This window comes from Gastrolobium bilobum, unplaced genomic scaffold (assembly GCF_033153095.1).
Source record: "Gastrolobium bilobum isolate Gb01-03AN ecotype WA unplaced genomic scaffold, APGP_CSIRO_Gbil_v1 utg3781, whole genome shotgun sequence".
Taxonomy (NCBI): Eukaryota; Viridiplantae; Streptophyta; class Magnoliopsida; order Fabales; family Fabaceae; genus Gastrolobium; species Gastrolobium bilobum.
The window spans coordinates 86424-100704 of NW_026896623.1; the positions used below are offsets into that span (position 1 = coordinate 86424).

The 14281-nt window shown below is 37.7% G+C and overlaps 1 protein-coding gene across 5 annotated transcripts; it reads right to left on the reverse strand.

The window, feature by feature from the left end:
* Positions 1–6227: 6227 nt before the first annotated feature.
* On the reverse strand, positions 6228–9951 carry LOC133301087 (BTB/POZ domain-containing protein At1g67900-like). Of its 5 annotated transcripts, none has more exons than XM_061500684.1 (4): positions 9515–9951; positions 9354–9423; positions 7906–9171; positions 6228–6954 (listed from the first exon to the last, which is right to left on the reverse strand). In XM_061500684.1, exons 1-4 carry the CDS (start codon positions 9571–9573, stop codon positions 6463–6465), a joined length of 1887 nt encoding a protein of 628 aa, XP_061356668.1. In that variant the 5' UTR covers positions 9574–9951; the 3' UTR covers positions 6228–6462. The 5 variants fall into 5 exon arrangements, with proteins under 5 accessions (XP_061356668.1, XP_061356672.1, XP_061356670.1 ...); XM_061500688.1 differs by having other exon boundaries at positions 9520–9524; XM_061500687.1 differs by having other exon boundaries at positions 6229–6954; positions 7906–9136; positions 9520–9946.
* Between the last annotated feature and the right edge of the window lie 4330 nt (positions 9952–14281).

Here is a 14281-nt window from a genome sequence, read left to right on the forward strand (position 1 = left end):
TTTTTTATTTCTTGGAAAGCTGTCTCACATTCCGAGGTCCACCCATATTGCACCTTTTTTCGCAAAAGCTTGAAAAAGGGTAAAGCCGTTTTCGCAGACCGAGGTAAAAATCTGGTGAGCGAAGCTAGTCTTCCTGTCAACTGTTGGATCTCCTTTTTGCTCGCTGGTGGCTTCATCTCCAGAACGGCTCTGCATTTTTTCGGGTTAGCTTCGATGCCCCTATGAGTCAACATAAATCCTAGAAACTTTCCTGCCAGGACTCCAAAAGCACATTTAGCTGGGTTTAAACGAATATTGTGCTGCCTTAGTTTTTGGAAGGTTTTCTCTAGATCCTCAATATGAACTGCGGAGTTAATTGATTTAACAATCATGTCATCTATGTATACCTCTGCATTTTTACCAAGTTGATTTGCGAATACCTGATTCACCATTCTTTGGTAGGTAGCCCCTGAGTTTTTCATTCCAAAAGGCATCACATTATAACAGTAATTTGCCTTTTCTATGATGAAAGCGGTTTTTTTTTTGTCTTCGGGGTGTAATGGGATTTGATTATATCCTGAATACGCATCCATGAAGCACAGCATCTGGAACCCGGATGAGTTGTCAACGAGCTGATCTATATTAGGCATGGGGTACGCATCCTTGGGACATACTTTGTTCAGATCTGTATAGTCCGTGCACACCCTCCATTTCCCATTTGGCTTTTTTACCATCACTACATTGGACAACCAGGTTGTGTATTGTATTTCTCTGATAAACCCTGCTTCCAGCAACTCCTTTACATGATCTTCTAACACTGCTGACGTTCTGCACTGAGCTTCCTTTTCTTTTGAGCTACCGGTTTTGATCCTGGGTACACCGCGAGCTTATGACAACAAAAGTCAGGGTCCACGCCAAGGATCTCTGAGGATTTCCAAGCAAAGACGTCTGTGTTCCTCCTTAAGCAGTCTGTAAGTCAAACTTTGTCCTCTTCTGCCAGCCCCTTTCCGATTTTGGCTGTTTGAGTTTTTTCTCCTATGACTACTTCCTCCCGCTCTCCATCGGGTTCCGGCCTTGGGATCTGAGTATCATCCCTCATGTCCAACTCCACCATGTTTACCGATGTTGTTCCCTTCTTCTTGGAGTTATCCTGCTTATTACTGGGGTTCACCCCGGCTGGTGTCTTAAGGTTACTGCCTATTGCTCTGACCGACTTAAATTAGCAATCCCGAGATTCTTTTTGATCCCAATGAATGGTAATTACCGTGTTCTGCTTACCAATCATCTTGAGCTTCTGATGCTTGGTGGAGACCAGCATATCCCAATCGTGGATGGTTGGCCTTCCCAGAATTACGTTATACTCCGACGAGAAGTCAGCCACTATGAATCTTATCCTTTCCGACTTGTAAGCCTCCTTTGTTCCCAAGGTAAGCCTCAGGTCAATGTATCCCTTGGGGATAGTATCGCGGCCGTTGAACGCAATCAAAGCCGTGTTGCAGGGTTTCAAATCTTCCACATCCAGGTTCATTTTCCGGAATTCCTACCACAGAATTATGTCGGCACAGCTGCCGTTATCTATGAACATTTTCTTGACTTTACAGTTGACTAATGTGCCGGTGATAATGACATCCTCCAATTCTTTCTTTGTAAAAAACAGCAATGATGCTTCTGGTTTGACTCCTTTAAACTTGGGCCGCTCTCGTACCGAAAGCACCTCTCTTAAATATTTTCTCCAGCTATTCATTTATCACCTCCTCCACCGAAACCCCCGCTAATAACATTGCATTCAAACTCAGGTTCTATGAATTCATCATCCTCTTCTTTGGCCGGCTTATTTCCTCGGCCATCATCCCTGAACTTCTTTTCTCGGGGCGGGGTCATAAGACGTCCTCCTCTCCTCTTCTTATTATTCTTTCATCCTTGAGTTCTTATCAAATACTAACACAACTTTCCTTCTCTGATATATCTTTCAATTGCGTCTCTGAGATCCCAGCATTCATCGGTTGTGTGGCCAGGGCCATCATGGAACGCGCAATATCGAGATTGGTCCAGGCTGGCTGGATTCAGTACTGGTTGTGGCCTATCCACCCTCTTCATTTCGATGGATGCTACCTCTCTCCAGATTTTAGATCTGAACGAATTCAGAGGTGTATCTCTATCAAATTTTACTTTAGTTGAAACTTTCTCTTCTGGCCTTTTACCCCGGAAATCACTTTGCCTTCGATTTCCGAGTTTCTCCACCTGGTCGTGGTGTTGCCTTGGTCTGCATTTTCAATCTCCATCTGTTCGAGCTCCAAATATTTTTTGGACCGTGCAGTGAACTCAACTAGAGTTCGGACTGGGTTTTTGTATACGGATCTAGCTAACCTGGAGGATCCGTGGAGGCCGGCAATCACCAAATGCAAATGAACATTCTCAGACAACCCGGGAACTTGTAAGGCGGCCATTTTGAAGCGGTCCAAATGCTTCTGCAGCGTTTCACCAGGTTGTTATTTTATTTTTCCCAGCGCGAATTCGGACTTGGGCTGTTTTTTACTTGTAGCAAAATTCAGCAAGAATCTACCTCTGAATTCTTCAAACGATCTGATGGATCCTGCTGGTAGAGATGAGAACCTTGATTGAGTCGCTCCCGTCAGCGTTGTCGCAAATAACCGGGTTATCAACGGCTCTTCAATTCCCTTAATGTACATCGCCATATCAAAGGCATCCAAATGCACTTGGGGGTCTTGCGCTCCATCGTATTTTGGAATTTCAAACAGATTGAGGTTCTCTGGAAATGATGCATCCACGATCTCGTAAACGAAGGGGATGTCATTGTATTTCCCCTGTGATACTTCCTCTTGTAGACCCCGGATACGTCGTTCGGGTTTGAGTTCCGGGATGGGCGTCTCCAATCTGAAGACTGGGGGTTCTCTTCCAGCCTTCCCGTTTGTCCTATGCCGCCGTTGCGAACTTCGGGTCCTTGGTTATGAACCACATTGGGTGTGCTTTTTTGAGGACAGCTTTCGATATTTCCAATTCCTCTCCCCCGAGCCTGGGTCCCATCAGGGTTCGCCTGGGTGCTAGTGATCCGCGAATCATTCATGACCCGTGTTATGGCTCATTCCGGGTTCGGGTTGGTGGCTCGACCTACTCGAGCCTCCAGCTCTCGCATCTGTCTGGCATCTGCCTCCCTTTCAATCCCGTGTCTTCTCTCCATCTCTTCTATTCTCCGAAGTACTGCGGCAACAGCCAGATCTGTTACCCGAGAATTACCAACTGCACCGTTTGGTGCCTGCACAGCATCCGCCGTTTTTTCCTCCATCGGTTGTAACACTTGCACATATGGGGCGTCTGGATTGACGGCTGGAGTTGATGCTGAATCGGAGTGCACATCACTCATGTGCACTGCATCGGTATCTACCTGCCGATGATCCGATGGATTCTCCCTGATTGGAGAAATAGGCTGGATCCTGGAATTCGATCTTGATGGTTGTTGAAATCCACTTCTTGTCGCTCTCACCATCGTGGCTTTCGATCACGTAGTAGTGGGAAAACGTCCCCACAGACGGCGCCAATGTTTTGTCGTGGGCAGAGGTGTCCGACCGTAAGTCGGTTGTTTGATGTTGGATCTATAGCTTTCTCTTTAGATACCTATGGATTAGGTATCTTGGGGACAGGGAATCACTACACACAGTACGATGGCCTTAGCCTGAAGGGGTGTGTGTGTGCACTGTCGTGTTTGAAAGAAATAGGGTTAGAGAGACCAGCCATACCTGTGGTCTTTAGCTCCTATTTATAGAGCTTACCTTTGGGCTTGTGTAGGTTGGGCTTCTTGCTGTCGTGGGCCTTTCCTTGGTCCATAACAACTACAATCAGATTAAAATTTGTGAGTCGTAACCAATTAGAAGGTGCAACATTGTGATTAATGTAAACAACCACCTACATCCAACATTAAGGGGGTGTTTGGTTCAAGTTTTTGGAGAGGATTACCGGTAATCCTTCTTTGGTAAATGTAATTACCACGTTTGGTAGAAGGAATAAATTACGATTCCCGGATATCCAAGGATTACCGGTAATTTGATTTATAAAGAAAAGTCACTATTCAGATTACCAAAAATAATATGGTAATTCAGAATACCAATCAGAATACCAAGTAAAGGGAAAGCACAACAATAAATTTTGAGACAAAAATACCCCAATACACATAAAAATCTAGACCCAATCTATCAATTACAAAAGTAAAAATAGTTTGGGGTTATTTTTGTAAAATAATTTCATATTCCAAGTCATATTTCGTTCTAAACCAAATATGGAATCAATAATTTTTACCCAGTATTCCCGGTAATATTTTGGCGAACCAAACACATCTTTCGTAAGATTCCAAGTAAACTCAATTTCTATTGAATTCCCATTAATCATGATTCCCGGTCACCAAAAAATTTCTCCTATACCAAACACACCCTAAGGGATTTTGACCTTAAGATGTAAAAAAAATGGTTTTACCAACATGGCCTAAGGCTATAAAGATTAAAACAGCACACACCCATGCAGAAAAAACACAATCCCTGTTGTCACTTGCAGGTGACTAATTTAATAAACAATAAGATATCGAATAACTTATACGAGCACTTCTGTGTTTTTTGGTGTTGGGGATTGTTATGTGAGTGGTGTTGCTGGCAAACATGTTCAGAAACAAGATTCCTTGCATAATTTGATCCAATAATCTTTAATTTATAAATGAAAGTGGAGTAATGAGCAATCAGACAATAAATAAACCCTCTTAAGAAATAGGAGATTGCATTCCCGTTATGATTGGCCAAGCACGCAAAATTTCTTGACTAATGACTCCTAGTTTGAGCTATAGCATAAGCAAACAAAATTGCAAAAGGAATGTAAACACTAATTGGCCAGATAAGTAGTACCAAATTTTGTTAATGCTAATCATACCAAGTAGTACTGATAAAAGCATATGAGAAGAATATTCATGTAGGCATGCTCTCAGAATAGTTAGTCAAGGTCAAAGAAATTATGATGACTAGAGAATCATGATTACAACAATGATGATGATGACCACCAGTGCCAGTCCGCCACTATATGATTCTTTTATACTTTATGACTTTGTTTGAAATTTAAACTAAAAAAAATGTATAATTCTTTCACTGACTCCAAAACAGTAAGAAGTCGGTTTCAGTTTGTGAGATTGAACTAACTGGTTGACCGGGAACATGATTCATCCCAACAATTCTACAAAATCCAAATTGCCGGTAATAATTTGAAGTCAAATCAATACCTAAATAATTCAGAGAAATTGTTATCAAAAAAAAAAAAAAAATTCAGAGAAATTAAAGAAATTCAGGGCCTCAATAATTGTTACACATATTTTCTAAGTAATGCTTAAAAGGTTTGCCTTTAAATGGAACACTTATATTAACTCACTTGCTGACCCTTTTTTGCTTAGATTAGTATACAGATACATGGAGGTTAATGTTATGATGGAACAATTAATACCGAGTCTTGCAGATCAGACATACCAAAGTGGTTTTTATTGGTCACTGTTTTAACAATACTACTTATAAGCAAACATATCTTACCAATCGTGGATCTTATTCTTTCTTGTTTATTTGTCCTACTTTGCTTTGCACATCAATTTGTTATCAATGACAAATCTCTGCTAGCAAGAAACCAAAACAAAATGCACGTCGAACCTTAATTATTTGCCACAACATTCCACGAATATGGACCACATTATCTGCGTGGATACAAATTGATAAGACAAGTATAATCTGATATTACAGTATTGCATCATGTAAAATACCAAGAATATATTTGTTTAGAAAGTCAGGACCCAATGAAGTGAACTACCACAGAAGAACATAGCCAGGTGTTGCAGATTAATTAGTAGACAAACACAGCATTATTGGTCCCACGATTCAAAACTTACGGCTCATGCGGTGTTGGGTAGAGAAGAAATTTTTTTTTTTATCCGAAAAAATTAATTTCCGAAAATATGTTTGAAATTTTTTTTTCCTGGATATGTTACTAAAAAGTATTTGGTAGGTTAAATTTTTTTCAGAAATGTTGAGTCAATTTTACTGATATTATGTGTTAATCTTTCCACCACATGAGGAAAAAAATAATTTCACTCCTTCAATGGTAATCTTCCCCAAACATTTTACATAGAAAAGCAAATTATGGGAAAAAAATCTTCACAGCCATATTTTTACTTCACCTCCTACTAAACGTAGGCAAATAATTTTTTTCACCTCATTTTCCAAGAATTTTTTTTTTTCACCTTCTACCAAACACCCTCTGAGAGATTTACCGAAGGGATTTCTTATCATGTTGAGAAAACTTCATTTCTTATTATTACAGGTTACAAGTAGATTCATTGATTTTCCTAGAACTTACAAGGCCTTTTAAAAAAGAGAAAAATATAGTATATGTTACCCTCTAAATTTACCATTCCCAACTGGAAAATTAAAAAACAAAAAAAGTAATCACTCAATTCTTTTCAGTGGTGCTTCTGTTGGTAGACCACAACTTACTAAGCATTCGTTTGGGTTGAGTAGGAAGAGCACGAAGACCCTTAAATCTAGAAGTTCTCCCATTTCCATAATTTTCATCTAAGTCGTCATCATCCTCAGCAAGCTTCATCTTGAGAGTTGAGTTCCTTGTTGACATTGGTGACTTGAATCTAGAAACATTCCAATGGTCATCCCCATGTATACTTGTAGTAGTACTTAATGGTGCTGTATGTTTTGATGGGTCAATGCCATGTGCAGTGAGTAATGCCTTGATGTTGCTTTGCATGTCACTCACTTTGCCACCAGCTGCTGCTGCTCGAGCTTGCTCAAAGAAGAGAACTTGAACAACCACTCTTAGGGGGAGTAGTTCATTCTGAGCTGCATGCATGCAGGCTTCCATAGACAGTTTTCTGCAGTCTAGAATTCGACATAGTCTTTTCCTTTCGCTCTTGTTGAGTTCTGGATGAGCCTAGATTTTCAAGTTAAACAAAATAGACATATTAGTCATACTAAGAAGGCATCATCCCTCTACAAACCAAAAATTTCACGCATTGGTTCCCTTCCTTTTTTTCCACTGCTAGATATGTTACATCTTGTAAAGAACTAATTCAACTCAAAAGCTTAAACTATTAGGTGAAGTTCAATTGATGGTTTCATATATCTCTAACACGTCCTCTTATACGAGAGTCTATTGAGCTTGAACGGTGGACAATGCACAGACCCACCTACATGTGTTAAGAAACTCCACAAGATTTGATTAATTATTAATTAAATGGGGGGCGGTAAGGATCGAACCCGTGACCTTATGGTCACTGAAACTCTGATATAAAGAATCAATTCAACCCAAAAACTTAAACTAATAAGTGAAGATCAATTAATGATTTTATATATCCTTAACAATCATTAATGAATGTAGCGAACCCATAAATGGTCAATCAATGATGGAAAATGGAGGGGACACACAATTAATCATGTGGAGGACTAAAGAACATCTATTTATTTTCTTTTTCTTTTTCTCCCTATCTACTAAACAAACTAGCAGCAATAAAATGTAACTCTTTAAGTACCCAAAAATAAAATGTTACTCTTTAATAGTTTTCAAAGGCAATCTTTTACTTCTTGTTATTAACCAAGTGAAATCACAAAGGCCTGAATAGACATTAGAAAATGTAACTATATCACTGAGAACGTGACAACATTCAGGCACCTTTTTGGTGGGTCAGCGGGTAATAAATTATGAATAAGAGAGGATTTTAAGGTCGAGTTGTTTATCCCACTAATTCTGTCCCAACAACTGATTCAGACACCTTTTTTTTTTTTGTTTTTTTTTTTAATCTTCATGGTCATTATTTATTTCTCTCAATGCACAAAATGTAGTAATTCTGAAAACAGAAGATAAATTGTTTTTTCGAAGATTTACCTTGAGATAAGTGTCAATAGCTCTGTAAAGATCATCATGATCATGTCTTGCAAAATCTGGTATAGTTTCAGCAAGAGCAATGAATTTCGACAGAGGCAAATTCACATCCATGGCAACCTCTTGAAGATACCTATCCACAAGCTTTGCCACCTTCAGTTTTGAGCTATGAGATGCTGAGGAGGACCTCCTACTCTCTTGGAAATCCAAGTTAATATTCTCAGCTGAACGAGACCTCCTTCTTTCAAATTCCAACCTTGATCTTGGAGGGCTTGTTGGTGGACTCTGACCTTGCAACATAAATTGTTCCAATATGGTCATCACCAAGTCCACATCATACAGCATATCATTTGTAAAAGATAGTGAGGGTATTAAAAGATCATTTACTGTGGCTTCCTCCAATTGAAGTCCAACCCTTCTAGCTAATTCCATCTTTGATGAAGAAGAAGCATGAAGAATATTTGCTACCTTCAAGAGTTTAAGAAGGAAGCTGCAAGAAACTGCGCCTTTCTCTGGTGGAAGCAAGCTTACTAATGATTCCAAAAGCAAACGATGCTTTGAAGTTATTTCACTTGCTGAATCTGAATCAGAATCAGATTCAGCTTCCTTCTTGACATGTCCATTCTTGGTGATATTTGGTAGCCATCTACATGCATAAATTTTTAATGCATCACCAATGAGATTCGAAGGTGTCTTGCCACCAGATTTGATAGCTATCATGGTTCTCCAATAAAGATCTATGCTCAATTCTGCCAAATCTTCAGCCCACCATCCTTTGCTTGTTGATTTATGTCTCAGACTTTCTGTTCCATTGCAAGATACATTATCATCCTTTACCCTTCGTGAATGACTATGTGACAAACTCACCTTTGAGGGGTGGCTTAATACCCTTGAGGCAATGGCTTCAATGCATCTGCTGGTAATTGCCAACTCCTCTGACCACAAAGGCAATGCTTTGGTGGTTTGTAGAGTCACAATAGAATCCTTCCAACCATGAAGAATGCAAGAATTGAAGAAAACCTCAATCTTATAAATCAAGTTCCCCTTCTCAATATCCTCTGTCATATGCAAGTATTCGGCAGCACATCTTGCAACTACAATGTTGTAAGCACTGAGAGTGATAGTAATACCATAGCAGAACTTAGCACAAAGTTCAAATGCCTCCACCCCACCAGGAAAATCAGGGAGTTGAACTATTTGATGCTGAGGAGAATCTTGAGACTCTGAGCATAACCTTTGAAGGCGGACACATTTGGATAGCAAGGGAAACTGAACAGCATCAGCATGAACTTCAGATAATCAACATGTGAGTAACAACTAACAAAATTTTCAAAACAAAAGATAGAAAGTTTTTTTTTTAAAAAAAAAAAGCAACTGAGATTGTTGATGGTAAGAAGAAGAAGAGTTTCTATCATTGATATTCTCAACTCCAAAAGTTTCAAGGAGCACACCTTGTGAAGAAGATATCTACTTCCTTTCACTTGAATTATGAGGTCGCTTGAAACTTCAGAAGAGACTGATCTGCACACAAAGAAAAGAAACTCATGTTAATTACATGAAGCTGACACATCATCTTCAAAGAACAATCAAATTTACCATTTTTATGCCTTGCCTTACTGACTCAGTAGTGTAGAAGGTATCTGGACGAGATCCCAGTTTCATAAACTTCATGATTGTGTCAATTTCTTTTATGATAAATCATGTGTTACTCTGCACTAACCAATTGCATAATTCAGTACAACAGAACACAGGAACATATAGTGAAAGAAGCTCAGCACAAAATACTCTTTATTATATGCCCGTAATATATTTTCCTGTTTTACAACCCCAAGTGGAAACTGAATCGACAGAGCTCATGACCCTTAATAGAAAACTTCAAGAACTCTCACACAGGGAAAAAAAAAAAATAGAATTTTCTTGGAGGAGAGAGAAGATGTAGAAGTCCCAAGAGGAAAGGAAAACAAAGAGGTTTGTTGTGGGAAAAAAAATAATATAAAGCAGTTTAAATAAGTAGGAGCAACAACAAAAATGGTCAATTAACAGACACTCCAAAATTATGTTTGTTCAGTCAAAATAGTAATATAACTGTTAAGTGATTTGTACATTTAAAAAAAAAAAAGGATCAAAGGGCAATGCAAATTCCACCAGATTTAGGCTCAGATAGAGAGATTACATAGGTATACTGTAAAATTAATTAACTACACAAATATCTTACAGCACAGCAACCAAAAAAAAAAAAGTTGCTACAAAACGAAAAATTTTATGATAAAAAATTACACAAAATCATTCTACAATTGAAAATACTTAAACTAAATAAAAGAATGGGGTTCAGAGATAAGATTAATTTATAACCTGAGGTAAGAGCATCTGGATACTCTCCCAATACAGAAACTGTCAATCATTCATCAGCAAATTCGACCTGGGAAAATTGTCCAACTTTATTATTTATTTATTTATTTTGTGATTCCTCGTGTAAGAATATAATGTCGTAGCTCGTATGTCTTTTTTCTTTTTATTTTTTAACTATGGAGATATGGCATTGCCAGCGTGCATATCGAAAGGCAACTCCCACGTGCTTATCCTGTGCCCACTAGTGCCCTTCCTTTTCATCATTACCACCGCAAATTTCCAATTTTTTTTTTCTTGACCAATTATAATCATTTCTTTGTGGGTTTAATTAGCTATTAGATTAATTCCGAGTCACACATTAATCACATTTAAAGCTTTTCACTCCTTTCAAATATATATTTGATGGGAATCGAATTTAGATCTCACCATTCTTGCACTTTTAACTACTAGTGAATTACTCGCGCGATGTAGGGTAAAAAATTGAAATTTTTGTTGGTCGTAATTGGTTAATCTCTAAAAGAAATCAATAACTTCATCTTGCTATGAAGCCGTCAATGATACAATAGTAGAGGTATAAACATGAAGGAACAAAAGTGAAAAATGCAAACCTTTTATTTGAAAAATATATGAAATAAGAAATAATTGTCTTGCTATTTTGTGCTATTTTTGAAATTGAAAAAGTTACAGTAATCACACAGAACTTTGTAAGTATCAACCACAGACAAAACTTTGTATTTCAGAGATATCGATTATGGGGAAGGATATTGTGACAACCAAGTTGTGTTACTACCAAGTGACTACCAATCAATCTTATCGTTAGATCGATTATATAGATCCAACGGTTATATTTATTTCCATCTTTGTATGGTCATGATTCCCCAAATTTAATATTTTATATTTATTTTCACCTTTGTATGGTTATGATTTCCCATATTTAATGCTTTCACTTTAAATATGGGGAATCATGACCATACAAAGATGGAAATAAATATAACCGTTGGATCAACATAATCGATCTAACAGTGAGACTGATTGATAGTCACTTGGTAGTAACACAACTTGGTTGTCACAATATCCTTCCCCATCGATTATTATGCAAATCAAATATAGTTATGTACTTAATAATTCAGTCTTCAAATACAACAAGGCATGCATAACAACAACAATCAGATGCCATATTGTTCTACCAAAAAGAAATAAGAAAAAAATGTGACAAAATCTAGAACAATTCCCAACAGTTAATGCCCCAACAATTTTAGCTATTACTTCTTCTATTCTGCTTTCCTTGGCCAACGATTAGGATATCTAGCACCATACAAAGACAAAAAAAATGACAATAAATTATTTAGGATGAACACTACTTGATAGTAGAAATGTAAAATTGCTGCAGCAACCAATAAAAGTCCAAATTAACTATATGTGGCATCAAATAAACTACTCAGACATTTGGATTAAATATATACTACTCATTAAATAGATGACACTGATATTTTAACACTTAGAAAAAATAGCCTCATAAAAAAAAATTGGATTAATTTTTATTTTTTATAGAACCAACTAAACCTTGTCTTACAGTGGAATGAATATGTCTAAACAGAACCAAATCAACTACACTAATATTTGAAATACTTTCTTATAGACGATGTTAAGGGTACTATTTGTAACACAACCATTATCATCAAGTATCAATATCTTCAATCCTTGTTTGCTCTTTATTCTTGTTAGTGCCACATATAATTGTCATGTTGTAACATCCCCGCCGGTTCAATTAACATACATATGATACAAACAGAAACAGCGGAAGACTTAACTTACGAAAATACGAGCTAACTTTTTCTTTTTCTTTAATCCTTTTTCCCATGACATAACAGATTACATACTTCTTCTAATTTAATTCTTATTTGACGAAGATGAAAATCGAACAAATTAACCTCTGTAAATCGGACAACTGAGGATTTGCAAATCCCGCTCTCAAGCTGCCCTGATAAACAGTTCATACAACATATACTTTCAGAGATATCAGATATCCATGTAGGACCATATACTCATCTATGGGCGCATGCATAACTTGGCTTCGTGCCAGTATTTCTAACATCATACATATCTCAGCACGTGCACATATCTGAACCTTCTAGCCACGATAGTGTCCTTGTCCCGTAAGACTCTCCGGATAACTGTTTCCTGAAATCATATCCCCCAAACGGGGTTAGAGACAAATCTCTAGTAAGCTCCAGGTTTATAGAGAATTCTCCATACCCTGGGCTCACTTCCTGTTTGACAGTCAGATACATAATATACAAAACATCATATACATCCTATATCATATTGTACTGAACATATCTCATATAACATGTCATATAATCAAATATTATAACTGAACAGAGAATATACACATATCTTATCAGACACGTACGCAGTAATTCCCAAGGGATGACCCCAAGCAGAAATCAACGCACGTAACAAATATCATATACAAAATCATCACAATAATCACATCAGAACAAAACATATCTTATCAGAGACGTACACAGTCATTCCCAAGGGATGACCCCAAGCAAAAATCAACGTACGTGTTCCCAAGGGAGGACCCCAAGCGGAACCAGAACATATCAGAGGTGTACACCATCAGTCCCGAGGGATGACCCCAAGCAGACATCAGTGCACATAGGATCAATGGCCAGAGATCATCACATAACAGAGGTTTACACAGTCAATCCCAAGGGAGGACCCCAAGCGAAAATCAGTGCACGTGTTCCCAAGGGAGGACCCCAAGCGGAACTCAACATATAACAGATACATACACAGTCAGTCCCAAGGGAGGACCCCAAGCGGACATCAGTGCATATAGAATCAATGGCCAGAGATCATTACAGAAATCACATCAAAACATATCAAAGTAAACACATCAAAACATATCAAAGTAAACACATAAAAAAATATCAAATTAAACACATCAAAACATATCACATCACATCATCATATAGTTTTATATGAATGCATCTATATCATATATCTCATACATATCATACAACCTAACCACAGTCCGTACACTATGGCGGAACACGAAGTAGGAGCGAATCCCATAAACATTGAGCTTACCTTTTAAAGCTTTACCACTTTGTTCACTCGTAACACAAGTTACCTATTTAGCTCCAAAGGAATCCAAGACGCTCAGTCCCTAGGCACACCTAGAGAAAGAATCCAAACAAAACTCAATAAAATGCTAAAATGCCATGTAATCACAAGACATACATTTTATTGTTTACCTTCATTTCTTTACATTTATGCCAATTCCATGCCAATACACAAGTCAAGACCATACTTTCATAAACTCCTTTATTAGACCATGTTAATGATGATTACTCACATAACAAGCAACCACCTTGGTTCGTATTTACCTAGGGTCCTTGAAGGACCTAACCAAGCTTCCGAAATATCTTTTACAATTTTTTTTAACAATTCCTAGTTCCAAAATCATACATTGGCCGAAACCAATAACAAAGGAAACTAGGGATTTTCATCAATTCTTTTTACGCAACCCTTGGTTCCTAGAACCCATACTTGACCCCAAGTTACTCATATATTCATATAACCATTTAAGCTTAAACTTTGCTCATTTTTCCTTCACAAGGCCTATATAACACATACAAAGGAGTCAAGATGTCTCTCTTTATTTCTTAAACCATTTCACTTCAAAATCATACTAAAGCTATGCATTAGAACCTAAACATATCACCAAAATAATTTTTAACAATATCAACCCCCAGATAACCCTATAGGCCGAATTCAAAGGGAGGGTTTTTCGAAGGATTATTTTTTATACTTTCCAATTAATCACTCAATTCACACTTCCAAATACATATAATCCTCCACAAACTAAGCAATTACATTTTTTGCACACTAACCCTTAAATGCCCAGTATGGTCGAACCCTATATGGTGGCCCAAGGGAATTTCTTTCAATTTTTATACACACATTCATGCTTATTTAACACCATAACATCATAAACCATATTAATTCCTCATCAATT

Bases quoted from the DNA above. Each gene is read 5' to 3' on its own strand.
- LOC133301087 (XM_061500684.1), bottom strand. From the start codon at position 9,573: ATGAAGTTTATGAAACTGGGATCTCGTCCAGATACCTTCTACACTACT. The intron at 9,172-9,353 runs GTGTGCTCCTTG...GATGCTGTTCAG, and splicing joins GTAGATATCTTCTTCACAAG to TTTCCCTTGCTATCCAAATG. The intron at 6,955-7,905 runs GTAAATCTTCGA...TTGAAAATCTAG, and splicing joins CTATTGACACTTATCTCAAG to GCTCATCCAGAACTCAACAA.